The 23,303-nt window shown below is 40.9% G+C and overlaps 1 protein-coding gene across 1 annotated transcript in view; it reads right to left on the bottom strand.

Moving 5' to 3' along the window:
• The window catches only part of zcchc24 (zinc finger, CCHC domain containing 24), an 84,024-nt gene extending 62,940 nt beyond the window's left edge, over positions 1 to 21,084 (bottom strand). The window contains exons 1-2 of the mRNA XM_080450134.1: positions 20,505 to 21,084; positions 12,718 to 12,918 (exon numbers count right to left, since the gene is read on the bottom strand). Of these exons, the coding sequence (XP_080306260.1) occupies positions 12,718 to 12,918; positions 20,505 to 20,783 (480 nt within the window). The 5' untranslated portion in view covers positions 20,784 to 21,084. The remainder of the gene's footprint in view (positions 1 to 12,717; positions 12,919 to 20,504) is intronic.
• Positions 21,085 to 23,303: the final 2,219 nt, after the last annotated feature.

Genomic DNA, 23,303 nt, shown 5'->3' on the forward strand with positions numbered 1-23,303 from the left:
TTTGAAAATAGCAGAGCTTGTAGATCAGCAATTGTAGTTATTAAAATAAAAATATATTTTTTAATCAAAATTGATTATATATTGGGGGGTTTTATTCAATTACATGGATTATGTGTACACCCCTACTGCCAAATCACCTGAGTGATGCTGTCTATTTCCTGTCTGGGAAGGAGGAGGCGAGAGAGGAGATGTCAGAGCTTGTTTGCATTACTGTAAGTCAAATGTCAAATGGCAGCCTTTCCAAATGACAGCTAGCTGTGTGCTTTCATTATTAGTCCAAAGCAGTGCAGTGTCTATACTGTCTAGACAGATATAGTTGCATTACAAGTTAGAGAAACATTTCCTCTGGGGAAGGGGGCATGTTGTCAACAGTGTCCACACAGCTACAGATACAGAGATATACACAGTGTAAACAAGAGCTATCAGCCGCCACTGTTCCCCTAAAGCAGGGGTCTTCAACAGGGGGGCCGGGACCCCTAGGGGGTCCTCAGAGTTAGTCTTTGTGTGATATGATTTTTTCTTTTTTTACCATAACCACTTGAACCCTAGCATCCCTTTTCTGAGGAGAACAAATAGCAGATCTACAAGCTCACAACGCCCTACGCCTCGCCTCGTTGTGAGCTTGTAGATCGGCTATTTTTGGCAAAGAGTTTTAGGAGTAGAGGGAAAAAAAGAGCAGACCAAGTAAACAAAAAAAGTTTAATCTGAAACACAATTTTATACAATATAGAGGGGGTCCCTGCTTCATCTCTCTCTCGGCTAGGGGGTCCTTGGCCTGAAAAGGTTGAAGACCCCTGCCCTAAAGGGCATGCAGGCAGAACTATGGAAAGAAAGATCTACAGGAGAACTAAAGTTGGAATCAGAGGCTATATATATATACACACACACACACACACACACACACACACACACACACACACACACACACATGCATTCCACTGCCATGATAAGTATTTGAACAAAAGGCGTATTATCCTAGAGGGATAAAGAAGGCTCTGTGTGCTGATCAATGGGCTTCATGTGTTTCTGATCAACAGTCAGTGTGATGCACGTCTTGGCCTGGCTGGGCTCCTCTCTCTCTCTCTTGACTTCTACTGTCCAGCCATCTGCTGCGTCTCACTGACAGATACGTACAGTTACATTTCATGCAGTGAATTGCCAGATTTTTGCGAGGGAAATGGAGCAACCGGGTCTATGAAAATACGCCCAAAAGAAGCGTCTATTAGGCCCCATGAGCACTTTTTAAACCTACATGCATATATATGCATACCTATATATTTGAAAATAGCCGATCTACAAGCAAATCATTAACCACTTAAGCCCCGTTCAATACTTAGGTGGTTCGAAAGTAGACGATCTACAAGCCTACAACATGTCGCAGCACAGAGTGTTTTTACATTGTGGTATTGCTACTTCTACTCGAGTAAAAACTAAATCGGAGTACTTCTTCCACCGCTGCTTTGCAGACATGATGGGATTACTGTATAACTTGCATCATATGTTTCATCAACCTCCAAAGAGGACCATGAGCTGGGTCAGATTTGCAGTGGTGTAAAGTAACGAAGTACATTTACTCAAGTACTGTACTTAAGTACAATGTTTCTTACTTTTACTACTTCTACTCCACTACATCTCAGAGGCAAATATTGTACTTTTACTCCACTACAATTATTTTTAAACTTTAGTTACTAGTTACTTTGCAGATATAAATTATTACGTTATCATTAGTCCTATTTTATACCTAGGCTATTTGAAAATAGCCGATCTACAAGCTCACAACGCGTCGGGTGTGTGCTTGTAGATCGTCTGTTTTCAAACATTTTTGTACTTTTACTTTTGGTACTTTAAGTACATTTTCTTACTCAAGTACATTTTGAATTCCGGACTTTTACTTGTAACAGAGTACTTCTACATTGCAGTATTGATACTTCTACTTAAAGGGATACTTCACTTTCACATAAAATAAACATTAAAAATATATATTAAAAAAATGAAAGAAGTTATGGCAAAATAAAGGCCCCCTCACACATTAGTAGGACACTCTAATGCGTGAGGGGGCCATGAATTTTCCATTACTTTTTTCATTTATTTTTAATATATTTTTTAAATGTTTCCCCCCGCCGAAAGTGAAGTATCCCTTTAAGTAAAACATTTGAGTACTTTTTCCACCACTGCTGATTTGTACGTCAACGTTGAGGGTCTGATCGGAATCGAATGGCATCATCCAAAAGGTGCAGTTCTGAAAATTGAAATCAGATTTTCAGAACTATTTGCACCCAGATATTTATAGCAACACATGCTTTATGCACCCGAGTGTATGGTATAGGAACTTCAGATATTTACGCCCTGGTGTGCACATACTGTAGCAATGTAGCCTAAGCCTAACCCATTTAACCCTAACTAACCTAAATGTAACTCCAACCTTGACCTTAACCCACTTAACCCCAACTCTACTGTAACACTGAAGGGTGCATTTATATAGCACCTTTTATCCTAAGCGCTTTGCAATGTGCGTTACATGAACCCATTAAGACCGGGAACGCATCTGTGTCATTTTATGATTTCTTTGGCTATTCAAAAAATAGCAGATCTACAAGCTCATAGCGGCACCTATGAGCTTGTCGATCTGCTATTTTTTGAACAATCGTGGAATATTTGGGCAAATCTTTGAATATGTTTTAAAGCGAACATTTTTAACTCATATTTTGAGATGGGGTCCACGGCGAAATGGATATAACTTTTCTGATGCACGTCTATGAAGCTTTCATAGATACAGTAGCTTCAAGTGTCTGACAGCACTATCATCAGTGTTGGATTCATGTTAATGTGTATTTTCAGACATTTAACCACTTAAACCCACGATACTTAGTAAACTTGACCTTCGGCGCTGTACTTGGTCTGCTCTTTTTTCCCCCTGTACGCCAGGGGTCTTAGAGTTACTACAGGGGGTCCGCCAAATCTTTCTGTGATAGGATCTTTTTTTTTTTACATTGACCACTTGAACCCATAGCATCCCTATTCTGAAGTGAACATTATCCAAAAATAGCAGATCTACCAGCTCACAACGCCTCGCAGTGTGAGGCGTTGTAGATCTTGTAGCTTGTAGATCGGCTATTTTCGGCAAAGAGGTTTGGTGTAGAGGGAATAAAGAGCATGAATCCAACTCAACGCTACACATTGATAGTGCTGTCAAAAGACGTTGAAGACCCCTGCTCTGCACCAAACCTCTTTGCCGAAAATACAGCGCGAGGCGCTGTGAGCTTGTAGATCAGCTATTTTAGTCTAAAGTTCTCCTCAGAATAGGGATGCTAGGGTTCAAGTGGTTAATGTTAATAAAAAGTTCCTATCACACAAAGATTTGCCCCCCCCCCCCTGTAGTAACAAGGCACCAACCTGCTCATCGGGAGCAGTTAAGGTTTCCGTTCAGTGTCTTGCTCAAGGACACACTTTGACAGTAACAGAGTGGCAGCGGCACTCAGCCGCTTAACCCCCAGCCGGTTAACCCACCTAACCACTACCTCACCTAATAATGTATATATACATTGACAATATCAATAAAGTTATTTGAAGCAAGATCGCTCACTGTATTGGACCCTAGACGCTCCGCCATCTTTATTGCGGTTCGGACATTGTTGCAATTATTGGGAGAGAGGGGAGACAACAGAGATGAATTGTAAGGGTTGTTCCTTTAAAAAATGTCAAATTTCTGTGAAGCAAAATGTTGGTCATGGAAATAGAAGTGAGGCTGAAGGGCTGACTGAGAGCTGCTGCCAAGTTGTGGTTCACTTCTTCCTGTGGTGACAAGTTTAGAGAATGTAATGTAACCACCAACGGGTCAGGGTGAGAGTGTAGCTTACACACGCGCGCACACACACACACACACACACACACACACACACACACACACACACACACACACACACACACACACACACACACACACACACACAGGCACACACAGGCACACACACAGGATATCCCTAAATCAGTGGTTCTCAAACATTTTCATGTCAAGAACCCCCAAATTTATCATGTATTTAACCGTGGACCCTTGTCTGAAAGAATGTTGTGCCCGCGACCCCGATAGGCAATTATTTGCGTTGAAAAGTCTCAGGGTTTTTCAAAAGTGCATAAAATAGAGCTTGTAGATCGTTTTAAGAATAGCCAAAGTGATTTATTTTTAATGCTATATAACTAATTTAACTGGGGACCCCCTGGAAGCCTCTCAAGGACCCCTCGGGGTCCCCGAAAACCCACTTTCAGAACCACTGCCCTAAATCACCACGGACCTGCATTCAGGAGAAGAAAAAAAAATCCCTGTGAGCTAAACCTTTTCTTTGGGAATCATACATAGCAAGGACATGTCAATCAATGCATGTCAATCAATGCATCACTTTGATTACTGAATATAGTTGTTGACGGATGCATCAGAGCAGGGACGGCGGGAGGCACATACATAGTGTCAAAGTGTCCTTGCAAGACACTGAAACCTTAAATGATACGTAGCCTTCGAGGTTAGTTTAGGCAGTATACACTCGAGAGGTTACATGCATGCTCATTACTATGTGGCTGTATCCAGCGTCATGCAAGACCCATACGTCATACACTGACGTGGCAATCAGCTGTCCAATTGGGCGGGTTGTTTAAGATCACCTAAATCTGCGTTCCTTCCGCTTTGTGTCTTCTGGTTTGGTGTTATGTGGCTGTTTGCTCCCACCGCCACCCCAGCACCACCAGTGGGCTCTGCTATTAGTTCTGTTCTCCATGGGGGGGTTGTTATTATATATCTATCTCCCTGCTCTTAATGGTTAATGATGGTTGTCTAATTGTGCTGAGCAGGGACAAAAAAATGTAGCAGAGCCTGAACGCCAAGATAAAATATTAGATCCACACTTGTATTCTCTTTCTATAATATTGGTTCAATCTATTCGTTCTATCATATTGGTTCAATCTGTATTCGTGAGTTATCTGACTGAACTGCTCCCGATGAGCAGGTCGGTGCCTTGCATGGTTTCCTCTGCTTGACTGATGATTGAACACTTTATTAACAGTTTGCAAATACGCAAGTGCAGGGAAGTCCAGTTCAATACAAGGTCTGCTGTCATGCGTGTGAATGCTGGGTGAATGCAATGCCCACTGCAAAGCGCTATGGAGAAAGGTTCTATATAAATGCACCGTTTACCATTTATTTTTGACCAGTCCATACAGCATTGGTTCTCAAAGTGGGGTCCGGGGACCCCCAGGGGTCCTTGGGGGGTTCCAGGGGGTCCCCAGCAAAATGTGTTCATTTAGCATCACAATAAGTTTAACCTTTTATACTTCGGCTATTCAAAAATAGCAGATATACAAGCTCATAGCGCGGCACCGAGTGCCGCGCTATGAGCTTGTAGATCTGCTATTTTTGGGGAAATCGTGAAAATGTCTGCAAATCTTTGAATATATATATATTTTTAAAGCGAACATTTGTAACTCAAATCTTTGCTTACGGGGGTCCCTGGAACAAATTATTTTGAGATGGGGGTCTGTCGGCCAAATACATATCATTTTGGGGGTCCTTGACATGAAGAAGTTTGAGAACCACACATGCCACACAGCACAGAACCAGCTCATGATGGCACCTGGAAGACATCTTGGCAGGGGGCCAAAGGGTGACAGCGAGGGGTATAACCGGGGGAAGCGACCTCATTTTCCAAATAAAAGGCTGGTTTACATAACACCTCTGTCCCCCTGACACCCAGATTTGGGCAGCTGCTACTGCTGGGGCCTGTGTGGCCTTCACATACTGTACCCGTCTCTGTCCGGCCAGGAACATTGTATCTCCATATGTTTCAAGATTTGTTTTAATGTTTGTTTTTTCTTTTCATAAATTAATTGAACTGTTGTGTTGTGTGTGTGTGGTAGAAAAAGTACTCAAATTCTTTACGTAAGTAAAAGTATCAATACTGCAATATAGAAATATACTCTGTTACAAGTAAAAGTCCAGAATGTACTTAAAGTACCAAAAGTAAAAGTACTAAATAGCCAAAGTATAAAATAGGGCTAAATGGGTTAATGTATGTTTCATAATATCATAACTTATATCTGAAAAGTAACTAGTAACTAACGTTTTCAAATCATTGTAGTGGAGTAAAAGTACAATATTTGCCTCTGAGATGTAGAGTAGAAGTAAAAGTATAGACAATTGGAAATACTCCAGTAAAGTAAAAAGTACCTCAAAATTGTACAGTACTTGAGTAAATGTACTTAGTTACTTTACACCATCGTCCATAATGACATGCTCAAATTAGGGAATTCCAGGTTACAAGTGGTTAAGTCTGTCTGTCTGTCTATGCAATGAAAAGCACTAAAAAAGAGCCGTGTGACTAAATAAGAACATACATTGGATCCGCTGGAACACATTTCCTGGAAAGTTTCATTTTTTTTGGATATACAAGGTTTCCACACGACGGCGACGACAAGACTAACGAGAGAGATCCCTGAGGAATCCACTTTCCCAACGCCAGGCAGCAACCAACCTCTCTCATCTTGTCTCTCTCATCAGGGGATGGAGGTGGGGAGGTGGGGAGGGGGAGGGGGCGGGGGGAGCCACTTTTCCATGGGTGCTTCCAAAATAAAAGACAAAGGCAAAGGAAAAGTCCTCCCAAAGCCAAATCTAATAAATGTACAAACACACTGAGATCGGCGCAACAATGTAATTGTCATTAACTCACAGCCACAGAAAGAGAAAACAAAGCAATTACACCGAGAGAATAGAGAGATACAGCGCTGAGATGTTCCCTTCACCTTCAAAGCAGACTGGACTATAGTGATGTCCCAGAATGTATGACATGAGGCGGAAAGTACATTTACTTAAGTACGGCACTTATAAGTACAAGTCTGAGGTGCTTTTACTTTACTTTCCTCTGCATGCTGCGAAGACAAATGTTGTACTTTTTACTCTGCTACAATTATTTGAAAAGTTGCTTTGTAGATTTTTATTATCATCACAAAACAACCACTTCAGTCGTATTTTATTGTTTGGGTATTCTTCAAAAATAGCCGATGTACAAGCTGAGGCTGAGCTTGCATTTTTGAAAGACTTTGACACATTTTGAGAACTTCTGAAAAAAACGTGTGAGATGGGACATTCTGCATAAAGAGTTATTTTACCTTAGGTACTTTAAGCACATATTGAAGGCGATACTTTTGTACTTTAACTCAAGTAAATATTTTTAAAACAGGCCTTTCACTTGTAACAGAGTACTTCTACACTGTGGTATCGCTACTTTTACATAAGTAAAACAAACACTTCTTCCACCAACGATTTATGATAAACGCTGAGAAGAACGAAGCCAACGGCTTTCTTTTATAAAAAAATGAAGTGAGGTGAGAGAGGAGAGAATATTGTAAATGTCACGCCAGTGTGACACTCCGTGCTGCTGGACTGGGATCACAAAAATCCGCAGCGCGCTGTGAAGTCAGAGAGCGCGCTCTGTTTTCATTGGCATGCGTTCGCCCGCCCAGACCTCCTGACGGGACAGACCCATAGCGGGAACCAGCTTATCCCCAAATGGATTTCCTTTCCAGGGCCTGCAGAAAGCCGAGACTCCCATCATGGCATGTAAATGGATTCCTCCGTGTTATGGATTAACGTGTCTCCCAATGATAATGTTTTGGGAAACATCGCTCAGAGAAGCGAGAGAGTGACACAGGCCTTCACGGCCACAATGGAAACAACTCTCCGTTAAGCTTTATATTGATTACAATGCAACACGTCAGGTTTATTATTTGGACCTTGAACGGGTCACAGGCATGTCTACACTAGGCTCGCTTAGGAATACGTCAGTCACTGGCTCTCAAAGTGGGGTCCGGGGACCCCCAGGGGTCCTTGAGGGGGGTTCCAAGGGGTCCACAGCTAAATTAGTCAATCGAAATGCTGTATCCGCTTTAACCCTATTTCATACTTTGGCTATTTGGTGAAAATAGCCGTTCACAACGCGTCGTATTCGCGTATTCACGTTGTGAGCTTGTAGATCTGCTATTCGGAATAATGTTTAAACATTTAAAAATGTTCTCCTTAGGACTCCTTGACGCTAAGCGGTTTGAGACGCCGTTGAACTGCGTAGGCGGAGGAGGCAGTTTCGAGGAGTGCTGCTCTTTGCGTTGTTTCCGCTTGGCACTTTAACGAACAGCTGAAATATAAACCAGGAGAGAGGCCTGAGTGTGTGTGTGATTTGAGTTACGCCCCTGCATGCTCACACACACACAGCTTTGCTGCATGCGGGGAGATTGATTTTCATGGCTCACATTGTCCAGGGGGGTTTGGTCTTAATAAAAACAAAAAAAGGCTCGCGTTTTGCACCGACTTTGCCGTGAAATGTCGCCCCCCCCCCCCCCCCCCCCCCCCCGAAGATGATGGCGAGTTCAGAAGTTCACGACTACGACCGATAACTAAACGGGACGCAGTGGGTGTAGAACTCAAAGATAACAAACATTTACAAACATTTAGCTTATGTATGAATCAACTTGCGTATCCTAACCACTTTAAACCCTATTGTATATACTTAGTTGACTGGGGTCCCCCAGGGCTCTATAGTTGGCCTACTAGTATTTCCCTCTACACACAATTTCTTCACCGAAAATAGCAGATCTACAAGCTCACAACACGTCGCAACGCCACGTGTTGTGAGCTTGTAGATCTGCTACTTTCACTGAATGTTTGCCGCCGGAATCAAGTGGTTAAGTTGAACGTATTATTGAAGCAAGGTCAAGTCTAAATCCACACAAACACTTAAGATGTATATATAAAAACACAAGAGTTACATGGCACACATAATATACCACCCCAAAAAAAGTCCCTTTTGAGTTATCAATCAATGATCTAATTCCCACACGTTGAGGGTTGGGGGAGCCAGGGAGGAGATATTTCATCAGTGGACCGGTCTTTTTTAGAGACCTCCCGAGACCAGGCATCATCTGTCATAAAGGGAGGCAAAGCGTTTTAATCTCACATCTGCTCCTCGTTACCGCTCCAATGCAATAGAGTGAGAGGAGAGGAGAGGAGAGGACAAGAGGCAGTGGTGTAAAGTAACTAAGTACATTTACTCAAGTACTGTACTTAAGTACGATTTTGAGGGGCTTTTACTTTACCGGAGTATTTCCAATTGTCTATACTTTTACTTCTACTCCACTACATCTCAGAGGCAGATATTGTACTTTTACTCCACTACAATTATTTGAAAACTTTAGTTACTTGTTACATTGTAGATATACATTATTACATTATAAAACATACATTAACCTCTTTAGCCCTATTTTATACCTAGGCTTATATCTAAGCTCACAACGCGTCGCGAAGCGACGCGTTGTGAGCTTGTAGATCTGCTATTTTCAAATATTTTAGTACTTTTACTTTTGTTACTTTAAGTACATTTTGATGCCAATAATTTTGTACTTTTACTCAAGTAAATTTTGAATTCTGGACTTTTACTTGTAACAGAGTATTTCTATATTGCAGTATTGATACTTTTACTTAAGTAAAGAATTTGAGTACTTTTTCCACCACTGCCATTCCATGCAATAGAGTGAGAGGAGAGGAGAGGACAAAAGGAGAGAGAAGAGGAGAGAAGAGGAGTGGGAGAGCATATCCATTAGGGCCAGCTAGCATAAACAAAAACAACTCCGGTGCTAAGAATCCCAGAATTGAAGTGACACTGTGTTCCTCTTGTGAAATCAGATAATTATCAGACCTCCATCCTGACCAAGATGTCTGTCTTCACCATGAGCATTAAAATTACTTCTTGCACATCATCAATCATGAAGCGAGAGAGCCACTGCAGTCATTTTGTGGTGCTGCTCCCTCCTCAAACATCTCTCGCACACCAAATCTAAATGTTATTTCACTCCTGCTGCTGCGATTACTACAAACATTAACACAATGTCCCTGTCATTATCTCATGGCGTACACCTATACATAAATGTTTGTGGCTGTTTTATAACTATATCCAGACTCCAGAATTGTATTATTAGAGAAGAATTTACACAAGTTTAGTCGAGTCAACGCGTGGTTATAGAATATTATTTATTTACTTTCTTTAAGTGAGCACACTATTCTTATCGTACGATGAAAGATTGTGAGGAATCTATAAGCTCACGACGACGCGCCACAACGATGCAACGCGTGGCTAGCTTGTAGATCTGCTATTTGTGCAATTTTTTACAACTCCCCCGTTAGGCTGTGATCTTTCGTGACATCGAGGGCCTGGGACCTGGGCCGCTACTTTTGTGCGACACTCTTAGACAGTGGTGGGAAAAGTACTCAAATATTTCACTTAAGTAAACGTGTCAATACTGCAATATAGAAATACTCTGTTACAAGTACAAGTCCGGAATTCAAAATGTACTTGAGTAAAAGTAAAAAAGTATTGGTATCAAAATGTACTAAAAGTACATAAAGTAAGAAAGTACACATTATGCAGAAGGTCCCATTTCACACGTTTTCAGGAGTATATAAAATGTACAAAAAAATCGTTTGAAAATAGCAGATCTACAAGCTCACAACACGTTGCGATGCGACACGTTGTGAGCTTGTAGATCGGCTATTTTCAAATAGCCAAAGTATAAGGGCTGAAGTTGTGTGTATGTTTTGTAAGCTAAATCTACACTAGTAACTAAAGTTTTCAAATAATTGTAGTGGAGTAAAAGTACAATCTTTGCCTCTAAGATGTAGTGGAGTAGAAGTAAAAGTATTGGAAATTGGAAATACTCAAGTAAAGTACAAATACCTCAGAATTGTACTTAAGTACAGTACTTGAGTGCATGTACTTAGTTACTTTACACCACTGCTCTTAGATGATGAAGTAGGGCATTAATTTACAACAAAAAGAAAACAAACATTTGAAACATGGAGATGCAAGGTTTCTGCCCAACAGCAACAAAATCATCCTTGTGTAGAAATGTATTTCAACCAATAATGGAAAGTACATGTATTGTCATTTGGATCCAGGCACACCCATAATTGAGCTGCTCCTCCATCTACCAACCTGGACCTAGATCCTGAGTCTAAGCATGCAGTTAGATCACGTCTGTTCCCAAAGTACGTCAGTACTACTGTAGGCTGTGCTGGAATTAGCACTGAGAGCTTTTGGGAGAGCAGACTGCGGGTACAGTACATGACTTGTTCAGATTCCTTCATCAGGACGCACAGCTGGAGCCCACAGCTGATGCGCCACGGTTAAAGGAGCACTTCGTCCATTTTCAACCTTATCAATCGTATAATTGGTCGTCACTAATGCTCATCATAACGATGGCACCACTTCCGTTTACACACCGTGAAACTACTGTACAGCCTTTCTCTTCCTGGAAAGTTTTTCCAGGATTATTTTTAAAAATCTTGTTTGAAATGACCAAACCAGCCTACCGATGATGTCACTGGTAGGCCGGTTTCCGGACGGTCCAGCCCTCCTCTGAGACACAGACTGAATTGACAGAAATGGTGACATCTTATAATGAGCATTAGTGAGGACCAATTATAATTATGAAGTTAAGGTTGAAAATGGGTGAAGTGCTCCTTTAACTGTTGTACTCCTAATCCTCGCTCATCAATGCACCAATTTGTGGAAATCAGGTGAAGCGAGGACCACTGCTCACGCTGTTACATTCAAACATGTTATTATTGTAACTGGGTGACATGGCCATTTAAAGCAATCTCATCTCTTAAGGCGGTTACACACCGGCGAATATGCGAATATACGCAAAATTCGGACTCGTTCCGAATAATTAAAAGACGCTTTTTCGCTTCGCTTTTCCGCTTTTTCGCGCCATGTACGCTTGCATTGACTTTATAAGGTTTTTTTAAAAAGCGTATTATTCGCACGAAAAGATCGCCCCGGTGTGTAAGGACCTTTACTCTTGAAGTCAATGAAATAAGAGTAGCTTATTTAAGTAAACAGGGATGCAGTAATGAATACACACACCCACACCCACACATACTGTATATATATGAACATATGCATCCTTGTTTACATGCACACGCCGCGGCGCGCGCACACACTCACACGCACACGCACACGCACACACACACACACACACACACACACACACACACACACACACACACACACACACACACACACGCACACACACACACACACACACGCTACACGACTACAGAAGACAGAGGCCTGCCTGTTTAACAAGTAGGTCAGTCCAGAGCCAGAGAGAGAGAGTGAGAGAGAGAGAGAGAGAGAGAGAGAGAGAGAGAGAGAGAGAGAGAGAGAGAGAGAGAGAGAGAGAATGACTAGCCAGCATCATAGTCTCTTGCATGACACAAAGCAATGACACTGAATAATTCTGTAATCCAACAGTGGTATTGGTATCAATTCATTGTGTTTTATATTCTATATTCCATGGTACTAATAACACCAAGGAGGACTGGTTATGTGACTACAAGTACAAGTGTTCATTTGACTCTGACGTTGAGAGTAAGTACTCTCAATTCTTAAATGAACACCCAGCATTTTTTCTGCGTACACACAGACTATATATTATGTCAGTGGTTCTCAAAGTGTGGTCCAGGGACCCACATGGGGTTCTTGGGGGGGTTCCAGAGGGTCCCCAGCATCACAATGTTTTCAGATGGGGGTCCGTGGCCAAATAAATATTAATTTGGGGGTCCTTTTGACATGATTTCTTTTTCAGAACCACTGCATTGCATGATTTCGGGGACGGCGGTCTCACCTGGGGGCAGTCTTTGATGTAATGGCCCTTGTTGAAGCACAGGTGGCACAGGTAGTTGGGCGGGGGTCTCTTGCTGGGCTTCCTCGGCTCCGAGGAGAGGGAAAGGTCCGAGAAGTGGTCCGTCAGGGAGTTGAGGCCGTCCACGATGTTGTTGAGCGAGCCGTACGGTGACACATTCTTATACACATTGTTGTTTAACACCTGCAAGGGAGACACATAACGGAGGAGTTGAACTCGTGTTCTTTGTCGAACATATATAGGCTTTGTACTGCATACTAGACATGGAACAAAGAACCTGTTGCAATGGATCCAATGCAGTGAGGGAAGAAGTACTCTCATGTTTTACTTAAGTAAAAGTATCAATACTGCAAAGTAGATACACTCCGTTACAAGTAGAGGTCCCGTATTCAAAATGTACTTGAGTAAAAGTACAAAAGTATTGGCATCAAAATATACTTAAAGTACCAAAGTAAAAGTGCTCATTGTGCTGAATGTCCCATTTCACGGGTTAAAAATGTATGAAAGAAAATAGCCGATCTACAAGCTCACAATGCGTCGCATCGCGACGCATTGTGAGCTTGTAGATCTGCTATTTTCAAATGGCCAAAATATAGGGCTGACGTGGTTAGTGTTTTGTAATAACGTAATAATCCAAACTACTAAACTAAAGTACAATATTTCCCTTTGTAGTGGAGTAGACGTAAAAGTATTGAAAATTGTAAATACTGAAGAAAGTAAAAAAATACCTCAACATTTTACTTAAGTACAGAACTTGAGTAAATGTACTTAGTTACTTCACACCACTGATCCAATGTAGTTCTTATTTAGTCACAGGCTCTTGTTAATACTTTTCATATTGGTTCAGTGTTCATAAAACCCGCAGACACACTTAAACACTTTCACTAAATCATTTTTTTTTGTAATAGAAAAAATCACACCCAGTGTGAAGAGAGTGGTGCCTTTGAATTAGTGTAACTGGTTGCATCCTTGTGTTGCAATCAGCTGCAGCTGTTGAGGCCGTGCTCAAAACATACGGACGGACGGACGGACACACACACACACACACACACACACACACACACACACACACACACACACACACACACACACACACACACACACACACGGTCAAATGTAGGAGTGGTTGGCACCACTCAAAAATAATAGAAAAACTTTTGTATGATACTCTTGTGCAACAAAGTAGGGCATTAATTTACAGGGGCCGGGGGGGGGGGGTGATATATGGAGATACAAGGTTTCTGTCTGACAGTGACGATGTATAGAATCCATGCATTCATTCAGTAGATTGGAGAGGCCTTATACAAACAGCACACAGGCAACTATATCACTCTGAGCTTCAGGGGGGGGAAAATCATTTTGTTGACAGTTGACAGTCCCATTGAGCTTCACGATAACATCACACACAAATCATTGCATTTCTGGTCGAGTGTTTGACAACATTGCAAAATCGTTTCAAAACCATCCTTCGCCGTGCTCTCTGTCCTATTTTCTCTCTCGTAGAAAAAAGGAAGAAGAGAAGAGAAAGAAAAAAAAGAAACAAAAAAAGAAGATCATTCCTCTCATTAAATTCAGAACATCTGGCGCGAGGCCCAGATGTGCTTATGAGCTGGAAAAGTACTGAGCATGTCCACAGAGAGAGACACAGGACTTTACAGAGGATGAGTCACCGTACACAAAGAAGAGAGGCTACAGGCTACACACAGGCTTCTTCACCAGCCTGTTGAATATCAGCACTCCCGTCCCCAACAGGCAGCCACTGCTGGAGGTTCTACTATAGACATGGGTATTGTTTGTACCGTAGACCCTTGATTCCCAGCCTTGTTTTAATTTCAAGGACTCACAGTTTGTTATGCATTAGGCCAATGGTTCTCAAAGTGGGGTCCGGGCACCCCAAGGGGGGATTCAGGGGGTCCCAAACAAAATGTGTTAATATAGCATCAAAATTAAGGGTTAACCACTTTAACCCTCAGCTGTTAAAAAAATCTTGACAATTTTGGGATAATCTTGAAAAATGTTAGCAACACAAATCTTACGGAGGTCCTTGTCTGGCACAAAATCATTTCAAATGGGGGTCCGCAGCCAAATACACATCAATTTGGCGGGTCTTTGACATGAAAATGTTTGAGAGCCCCTTCATTAGGCCATGTACCCACTTACATGGGTCCATTCAGTTCCTAACTATATCAATCATTTAGTGGCGGACCCCCTGGAATCCCCCCAAAGACCACGGGGGGTCCCCGGACCACACTTTGAGAACCACTGCTGTTGTCTGCCCTGAATTGCGCTAAGCAGTGTTGCGTGCCATTGGCCCAAAGATGCCCTCAGAAGGGATATGATAAACGGAATGGAGAGAATGTGGCTTCTTTTTTCCCTTGTCATTCATGTCTTACATTCATTCAAGTAAATTAATATAAACATATAAAGGACTTAAGTGACTAATATGACATGTGAATAAATCTACAAATATTCAAATGACCCACTACTTAATTAAACATGTTATGATGGTGATATATACTTAGAAACTGAACAATATATCCATCACACCACATTCAATCTTTGCCAAAGTACTGTCAAATAAAAATGTTGTCAAATAAAAATGTTGTCAAATAAAAATGCTGTCAAATAAAAATGTATGTTGCTAAGAAAAGACACTGTGAATTTACAGCTAATGTCTGAGAGTCTATCAGTGACAGTAACGGCTCTCCCTAGGTGATAGTCATGATTCGGTAAGCAATGTTATTGCTGATTTTCTACTGTTGCATAGCACAGAAAGTTTGCTCTTGGCAACCTGGCCGCCATTGAAGTCCAAGTCTTTATCTAACCAGGCTGTGAGGTTTCTTTTCCTAACGAGTTCCAGCTCCAAGACTCATGTTCATTTATTGGATCTGCCTAGGCTAAATCAAATATTACTGCTCTTTTGTTTGTGATGTTTTCCATATGCCATTAATTTCACATCTTGGCTCGTGCACCGACACTCTGCTAATGCTCCACCACCCTTTGTGGAAATGTATTTAGTGGAGTGTTGTTGTTTTTTCTTCTTCTCTAAAATACCCATACAAATCTGAAGTAGAAATTAAACATTGTTCCTTTATTAGCCTTGTTAGGCTACGTTATTTTGTACATTGTTGAGACGGAGACCACCTAGTGTCGACCCAAAGGAAACAGATTTCACATACACACATCTGCAAATAGTATGCAAGCCTAATGTTTATTTATTTTGCGTGTGCGTGTGAGTGTGCGTGTGCGTGTGCGTGTGCGTGTGCGTGTGCGTGTGCGTGTGCGTGTGTGTGTGTGTGTGTGTGTGTGTTTGTATTACCCACAAGTATAGTAGAATTTAAGAAATAGACATTGTGAGGACCATTTTCCTGGTCCTCACAAGAAAACTGGTTGATTTATGGTTAAAAACATAGTTTTTAGAGATATGTTTACAATTAGAAAAGGATTCAGGTTGTGGTTAGAGTTAGGATTAGACATTTAGAGGTTAGGTTTAGGGTTTAGGGTTGGAATTCTGCCTGATTTAGCATATACTTAGTTGTCCTGCCATTGCACCGGAAAATAGCCGATCTACAAGCTGTAGATCTGCTACTTTTTCGGATTTAGGCCTACGGTTAAAAATTGCAAGAAATGTAAAAATGGCATTCATAAAATCACCGTCCTAATATGTTGATGTCCTCACAAGTATGGTAATACAAACTCACGCGCAATTGTGTGTGTGTGTGTGTGTGCGTGCTTGCGTGCGTGCTTGCGTGCGTGCGTGCGTGCGTGTGTGCGTGTGTGTGTGTTGTGTGCGCGCGCTGACACTCTGGGAACCAAACTGGTCCAGACCTCTACCCAGGTCGTCTCATCTCTCTCAGCTCCAGAGATGAGAGGTGTCGCACACCAGGGGGTAAACACACTCGTGTTGTCATTAACCACTTCAAACCCCATTCCATCACTATGCTAGAGTCTTTTCTCTTTTCTGTTATTGTGGGGAAAGCTTTCGCAGAAAATAGCCGATCGACAAGCTCACAATGCGCCGCAACGCAACGCATTGTGAGCTTGTCGGCCTGCTATTTTCTGCGAAAGCTTTCCCCACAATACAGATGCTGGGGTTTAAGTGGTAGTGGGTTTAAAGGGCAAGACCACTTTGGTAGAGGTTTGGGTTGTGTAGTTACCTTGCCATGGTGTAACTCCAAAGGTGGACAAGAAGTCTAAAGTATTTGCTCCATTGATTAGAAATTGATATTTCAAAATATGCTCCTCATTGACTTACATTGTACGGTAAAACAGCTCTAAAACAGTCACTCTTTTAGCACGTAATTGAACACAAGCCAAGCTGATTCAGACAATATAGAACATCACACCAACCCAGTACTGTTTGTTTTTTAAATACAAATGTCAACTTCCTGTTCATTTTACTATTTGAAGATCCGGGTCCGTGGATCCAGTCCGGGTTTTCTTCCTAATAGAAATAGTAAAATCAACAGGAAGTTGACATTTTTATTTAAAAAACAAACAGTACAGGGTTTGGTGATGTTCTATATTGTCTGAATCAGCTTTGTGTTTGTCTATGTGCTAAAAGAGTGACTTTGAGAGCTGTTGTACCGTACAGTGTAAGTCAATGAGGAGCATATTTTGAATCATCAATTTCCTATCAATGGAGAAAATATTTTAGATTTCTTGTCCACCTTTGGAGTTACAACATGGCAAGGAAACTACACAACCCAAACCTCTACCAAAGTGGTCTTGCCCTTTAAATGATGTGTGTGAGGCCAGGGTGCGTGCCACCTTGAAGGTGTCGCTGCTCGGCTGTTCAGAGCAGTGGTTCTCAAACATTTTCATGTCAAGGACCCCCAAATTGATATGTATTCGGGCCGCGGACCCTCATCTGAAAAGGTTTTGTTCCAGGGCCCGGATTTGTTTTCATTTTTCCTGGATTTGCTATTTTCGAATTGACAAAGAAGAAAATAGGATTTAAGTGATTAAATTGATTTTGATGTTACATTTACACATTTTGCTGACGACCCCCTGAAACCCCCTCAAAGACCCCTGGGGGTCCCCGGGCCACATGGTTCTTTATCTGAACCACTGGTTCAGATAAAGTGTATGGAAAAGCTAAAGTGAAAACATAATACTGTGAAAACACGTTGCCTCATATCACGAATTACGATTATTCTTTGAAAATCGGCCCTATGTGAAACACAAGAACACATAGTAGTGAAAGCATTCATCATGTTCTGGGACAGAGTGAAGAAAGAGTTAAATCATAAGGCAAACTGCCTGGTGCTGAATACCATCTTTTTGAAATCCAGCCTAATAATGGAAATACATTACGTTTGGGGAACTACTACTGTATATGAATCATGATCGTGTCGTCTTGGGAGTTCACATGAAACACGTTCATTCATATATCCTTTACTTTGAACAAATTGTTGCAAAAAAAACAGCACATTACTCATCTCCTGATCAAATCACCACAGTGGTTTATTTTACTTGCCCTTGATCTTAGGTTGCAAAAGAAGAAAAGAAGAAAAGAAAAAAAATCCCCAACTGTTTCCAGAATGTGAATGTGTGTTCTTTTGGTTTGAATCACTTTAGACTGCAGAGGATCGTATGGCATTACACACAATGACCCTTAATGTATAACCAACTTCTACACCAGACTCTTTCATGTTAAAAAAAAACACTTTGAAAGGCCTCTATAATTACCTCGTAATGTAAGTACACTAGATAGAAATGCTGAATATCGCTGCTCGTAAACCACTTGGTTGGCAACGTTGGGTCCGCGGACCACCAAGGGTCCGAATGGGTCCTCTTACCGGTCTGTACCTCTGAGAGTACAGACCGGTACCCTTACGGGTCCATTTGGCTCCATCTGTACACTCTCAGAGTTAAATTAACACTGAAGATTTTACAGTATATTGGGGTTCCAGAGATTTCCAGAACTGTTATCAAAATAATGCATATCATGCAGGGGGTCCATGAAATTCAAAAGGCTGAGAATGGCTGTCTTATAAACAATAGCTAACAGTTCTACACACAGGCCATCCGGCACACATAAAATCAAGTAGACAATTAGCAGTTTAATCAAAAAGCTGCTATTTCAGACACTATTTCTCTGATTCCCTGCTGGGGAGGATACAGTAGAAGCCTAGCCACTAGTGTCAGGTTTGTTGCCTACTTCCCTTGCATACATTATTGACATATTTGTCTCTAAAATTAAAAGTAGCGATTGAAAATAGAACGTATGTAAACAAGCGTTGGTTGTGTGTTTGCTCAAGCCTGACTCTATTTGAAGAATCTCTGAAAGTGTATATGTCAGCAATAATAATAACACAGCCTGTTTCATACAGGGGAGAAGTAATATGCATGCATGCAGCAGCCAGGCCAATCTCAAACTCACTGTCTGTCTGTCTGTCTGTCTGTCTGTCTGTCTGTCTGTCTGTCTGTCTGTCTGTCTGTCTGTCTGTCTGTCTGTCTGTCTCTCATTAAACAACGCCTATTCACTGCATATTTCACGTTTTAAGACTCATAGACCTCATCACTATGCTGACCACAGACAGACGGTCAGACCCAGACGCGTCACGCTCCTAGTCCTACGTGTGGCACGCTCAAGTCTGGATCCAGACACATTCGTTCACTGTCCATGCAGTTTATCATCAGTTAGAACAGAACAAGGACACAGAATGGAATCATATCAACACAGACATGTGTATAACAGACTACCATGCCATTATAAGCTATGAGGGTTGTTGTATTAAATGAATTAGGGAAATTAGCCTTTAATGTATAGGCTGTATTATCCTTGAGAACTGTACAAATACAAATACTCTAAACTAATCTGAATAGCCATAGCAGATGGACCAGTATGAATACATTCTGGACGTGATGGATACAATGACTTCCTTTTCCACATAAGAAATATCATGGCGGTTATGTGTAGCCTACCCAGAATTGGCCCATGTTGTAGTACAGTGTAAAACATCTCTCAGAACAAGCACTCTACACACACAGGACATGCAAGCAACACACAGCAATGACAGGTTTTCTTCAACCAGAATCTAGGAAAATCCCCCCCAGAAATGACACAGCCATGCACTGTCTGTCTGATCTGCAAGCCCCTTTCACCTCACCTCGTTCCAGTGGTGTAAAGTAACTAAAAACATTTACTTAAGTACTGTACTTAAGTACAATTTTGAGGTACTTTTACTTTACTGGAGTATTTCCAATTTGTTATACTTTTACTTGTACTCCACAATATCTCAGAGTCAAAAATGTTACTTTTACTCCACTACAATTATTTGATAACTTTAGTAACTATACTTTGTAGACGTTGATTATTATTATAAACATACATTGCCCACTTCAGCCCTATATACTTTTGGGCCATTTGAAAATAGCCGATCTACAAGCTCACAATGCATAGCATCATGGCACACATTGTGAGCTTGTAGATCTGCTATTTGTCTAAAGATTTTCATACATTTGAAAACTTGTGAAATGGGACATTCTGCATAATGAGTAGCCTACTTTTACTTTTGTACTTTAAGTATATTTTGATACCAATACTTTTGTACTTTTACTCAAGTAACATTTTGAATTCCGGACTTTTACTTGTAACTGAGTATTTCTACATTGTATTGATACTTTTACTTAAGCAAAAAATCTGAGTAGACTTTTTCCACCACTGCAAGCAACACATAGCAATCTAAAAATCCCCCCCTACAAAAATAACACAGCCATGCACTGATGTCTGTCTGTCTGCAAGATCCCTTCTCTCACTTCACCTCGTTCCGCTGGAGCTGGAAGAAGTTGTTGAGATAGTTGGAGTTCAGAGAGGAGCTCAGGTCCTGGGTCTTGGTGACATTGAGATCCGGGTGGTGCTGCTGGTGCTGTTGGTGCTGCTGGGAAGAAGAAGAGTTGTTGGGAAGCTCGGGTCTGAAGGCGTCGAAGGCGCTGGTCTGATGCTGGGTGTCTTGCAGGGAGAGATAGACCCAGTTGAGGAGCTGGTGTGCGGGCTGGTGGTACACAGAGGCCGACGTGTCTATGGCAGACAACAAGCTCATCTTGATCAAACGGGGCTAAAGATCGTGGCTATTCCACAGATTTCCCTTGGATCGGTCTCAACTCCACTCTCCAGCCGATTTTGTGCCGTTCTTTTTGCTGTTCTTTCCCCCCCTTCTTCCCCTCTCTATACCCGCGCCTATGGAAATGAAATCACTGCTTTTCGTCCCGTAAAGACCCTAAAAAAAAGACCCGTAAAGACCCCCCTATCCTTCCGATCGGAGCTGGGAACCTACTAGTCCCCAGTTAGAAAACTGTTACGCAAAAGTCATTGCTCTAAAACATGTCAGTATATATATAAAAAACGTTGATCACCCGCTCCCACCATGGTCCGTTATCTGCCTTTATTGCGGCGGAGCAGCGGAGAGACTCATTGGATATGCAATTGGGACGGTTGGTGCGCGTCACGGGGGGACACGCGCGAATGAGCGCTGGCTTTCAAAGTTTTTTTGTAAAGTAATACTCAAGTACTGTACTTAAGTACAATTTGGAGGAATTTTTAATTTACTGGAGTATTTACGATTTTCTATACTTTTACTTCTACTTCTACATGCATCTCAGAGGCAAATATTATACTTTTCACTCCACTACGATTATTTGGAAACTTTAGTTACTTGTTACTTTGTATATTTTTATTATTATTACAGAACCACTTCAGACCTATATATAGGCTATACTTTGGTCATTTGAAAATAGCAGATCTACAAGCTCACAACACATCGCAAAGCAAGGTGCTGCTGGTGTTGTGAGCTTGTCGATCTGCTATTTAAAAAAAGAAAGTAAACATTTTATACATTTGAAAACTTGTGAAATAGGAACTTCTGCATAATGAGTACTTTTACTTTTGGCACTTTAAGTATATTTTGATGCCAATACTTTTATACTTTGTCTCTGAATATAGAACTTGTAGTACTTGATTTTACACTGTAATCCACTCTACGCCATATATCCATATCCCCATGTGCGTCTGTGCGTATATGAAAGGAGGGGGTTTGTTTTTTAAAGCATGTAGAGGTAATTTATTGTCAGCATTAACATCATACGTATTCATCTGAGTTTTCATATAGGCCTAGGCTAATTACTCTTAAAGTTGTTGTTATTATTATTATTATTATTATTATTATTATTATTATTATTATTATTATTATTATTATTATTATGATGTTATAATAAGTGTTAATTAGCTATATATTCCGATAGTAATCATCATTGTTATACAGTGTTTATTCAGTAACAGGGGTCTCCCCGTCTCTCCAGCTCTTTAGAAAACAAAATAGCCTACGTTTTAAGGTCAGGATACCAATTTTATCCAATCGGGAGAGAGAACTCATACAGGGAGCAGGATAAACAGATTGGAAGCATGAGCAGACAAAAATAAATGGGTCCTCTCTTATGATTTTCTAAAAGCATGTATTTTCTGTTCACTAAAGAGCTGGAAGAGACCCCTGTTACTGAAAAAGTCTATAGTCAATAATACCTATTATTATTACTATCAGAATATTGAGCTTTAACTTTTAAACAAAAAAGAAATAAACATATAACTTCTTTTTTTTGGTGGTCTTTAAATCCGATGTGTAGCAGAAGTGTGTACTACAGCAGGAATTTGACAAAGTGTGGCCATCACCAAGCAGTCATTTTTAAGGAACACATCCATTCTGTTCCAGCCTCAAAGCATCTGACAGGCATGGAAGCTCTGAATGCTGTCAATAGGGCTCCCTCTTGTGGTGAATAGACAGCATTGTCACTCGTCAAAATAGTCTGCTGGCCTGGCAGTGGTGGAAAAAGTAATCAATCGTTTTACTTAAGTAAAAGTATCAATACTGCAATGTAGAAATACTCTGTTACAAGTAAAAGTCCAGAATTCAAAAAGTATCAAAGTATAGGCTACTTAAAGTACCAAAAGTAGAAAGTAGGCTACTCATTTATGCAGAATCCAGAATGTCCCGTTTCACAAGTTTTCAAATGTATAAAAAGTATTAAAACAACTTTTGAAAATAGCAGATCTACAAGCTCACAATACCTTGCGATGCGAGGCATTGTGAGCTTAGATGGCCCATTTGGCCGAAATGTATAGGGCTGAAATGGTTAATGTATGTTTTGTATTAATAATCCAAATCTATAAAGTAACTAGTAACTAAAGTTTTCAAATAATTGTAGTGGAGTAAAAGTACAATATTTGCCTCTGAGATGTGGTGGAGTAGAAGTAAAAGTACTGAAAATTGGAAATACTCCAACATATATACTTTAGGCTACAGTACTTCAGTAAATGTACTTAGTTACTTTACACCACTGTCTGCTGGCATTGTGTGATTCATAATGATTTGATAAAGTTTAGGACGCTCTAGTACTCAAGCTTCAATACTATATTTTATTTTTTCTATTTAAAAAACTGTTTGGGAAAAACGTAACAAGTGCGACATGAAGACATACATGTCAGACAGGATTTCTCTTGTGAAATGTTTATCATGGGAGTTGTCAGTCTTGTCACATTTTCCACCATACTTCATCAAATGTCATTGTTG

The sequence above is a fragment of the Gymnoscopelus braueri genome (assembly GCF_963280865.1).
Source record: "Gymnoscopelus braueri genome assembly, chromosome: 14".
Classification (NCBI taxonomy): Eukaryota; Metazoa; Chordata; class Actinopteri; order Myctophiformes; family Myctophidae; genus Gymnoscopelus; species Gymnoscopelus braueri.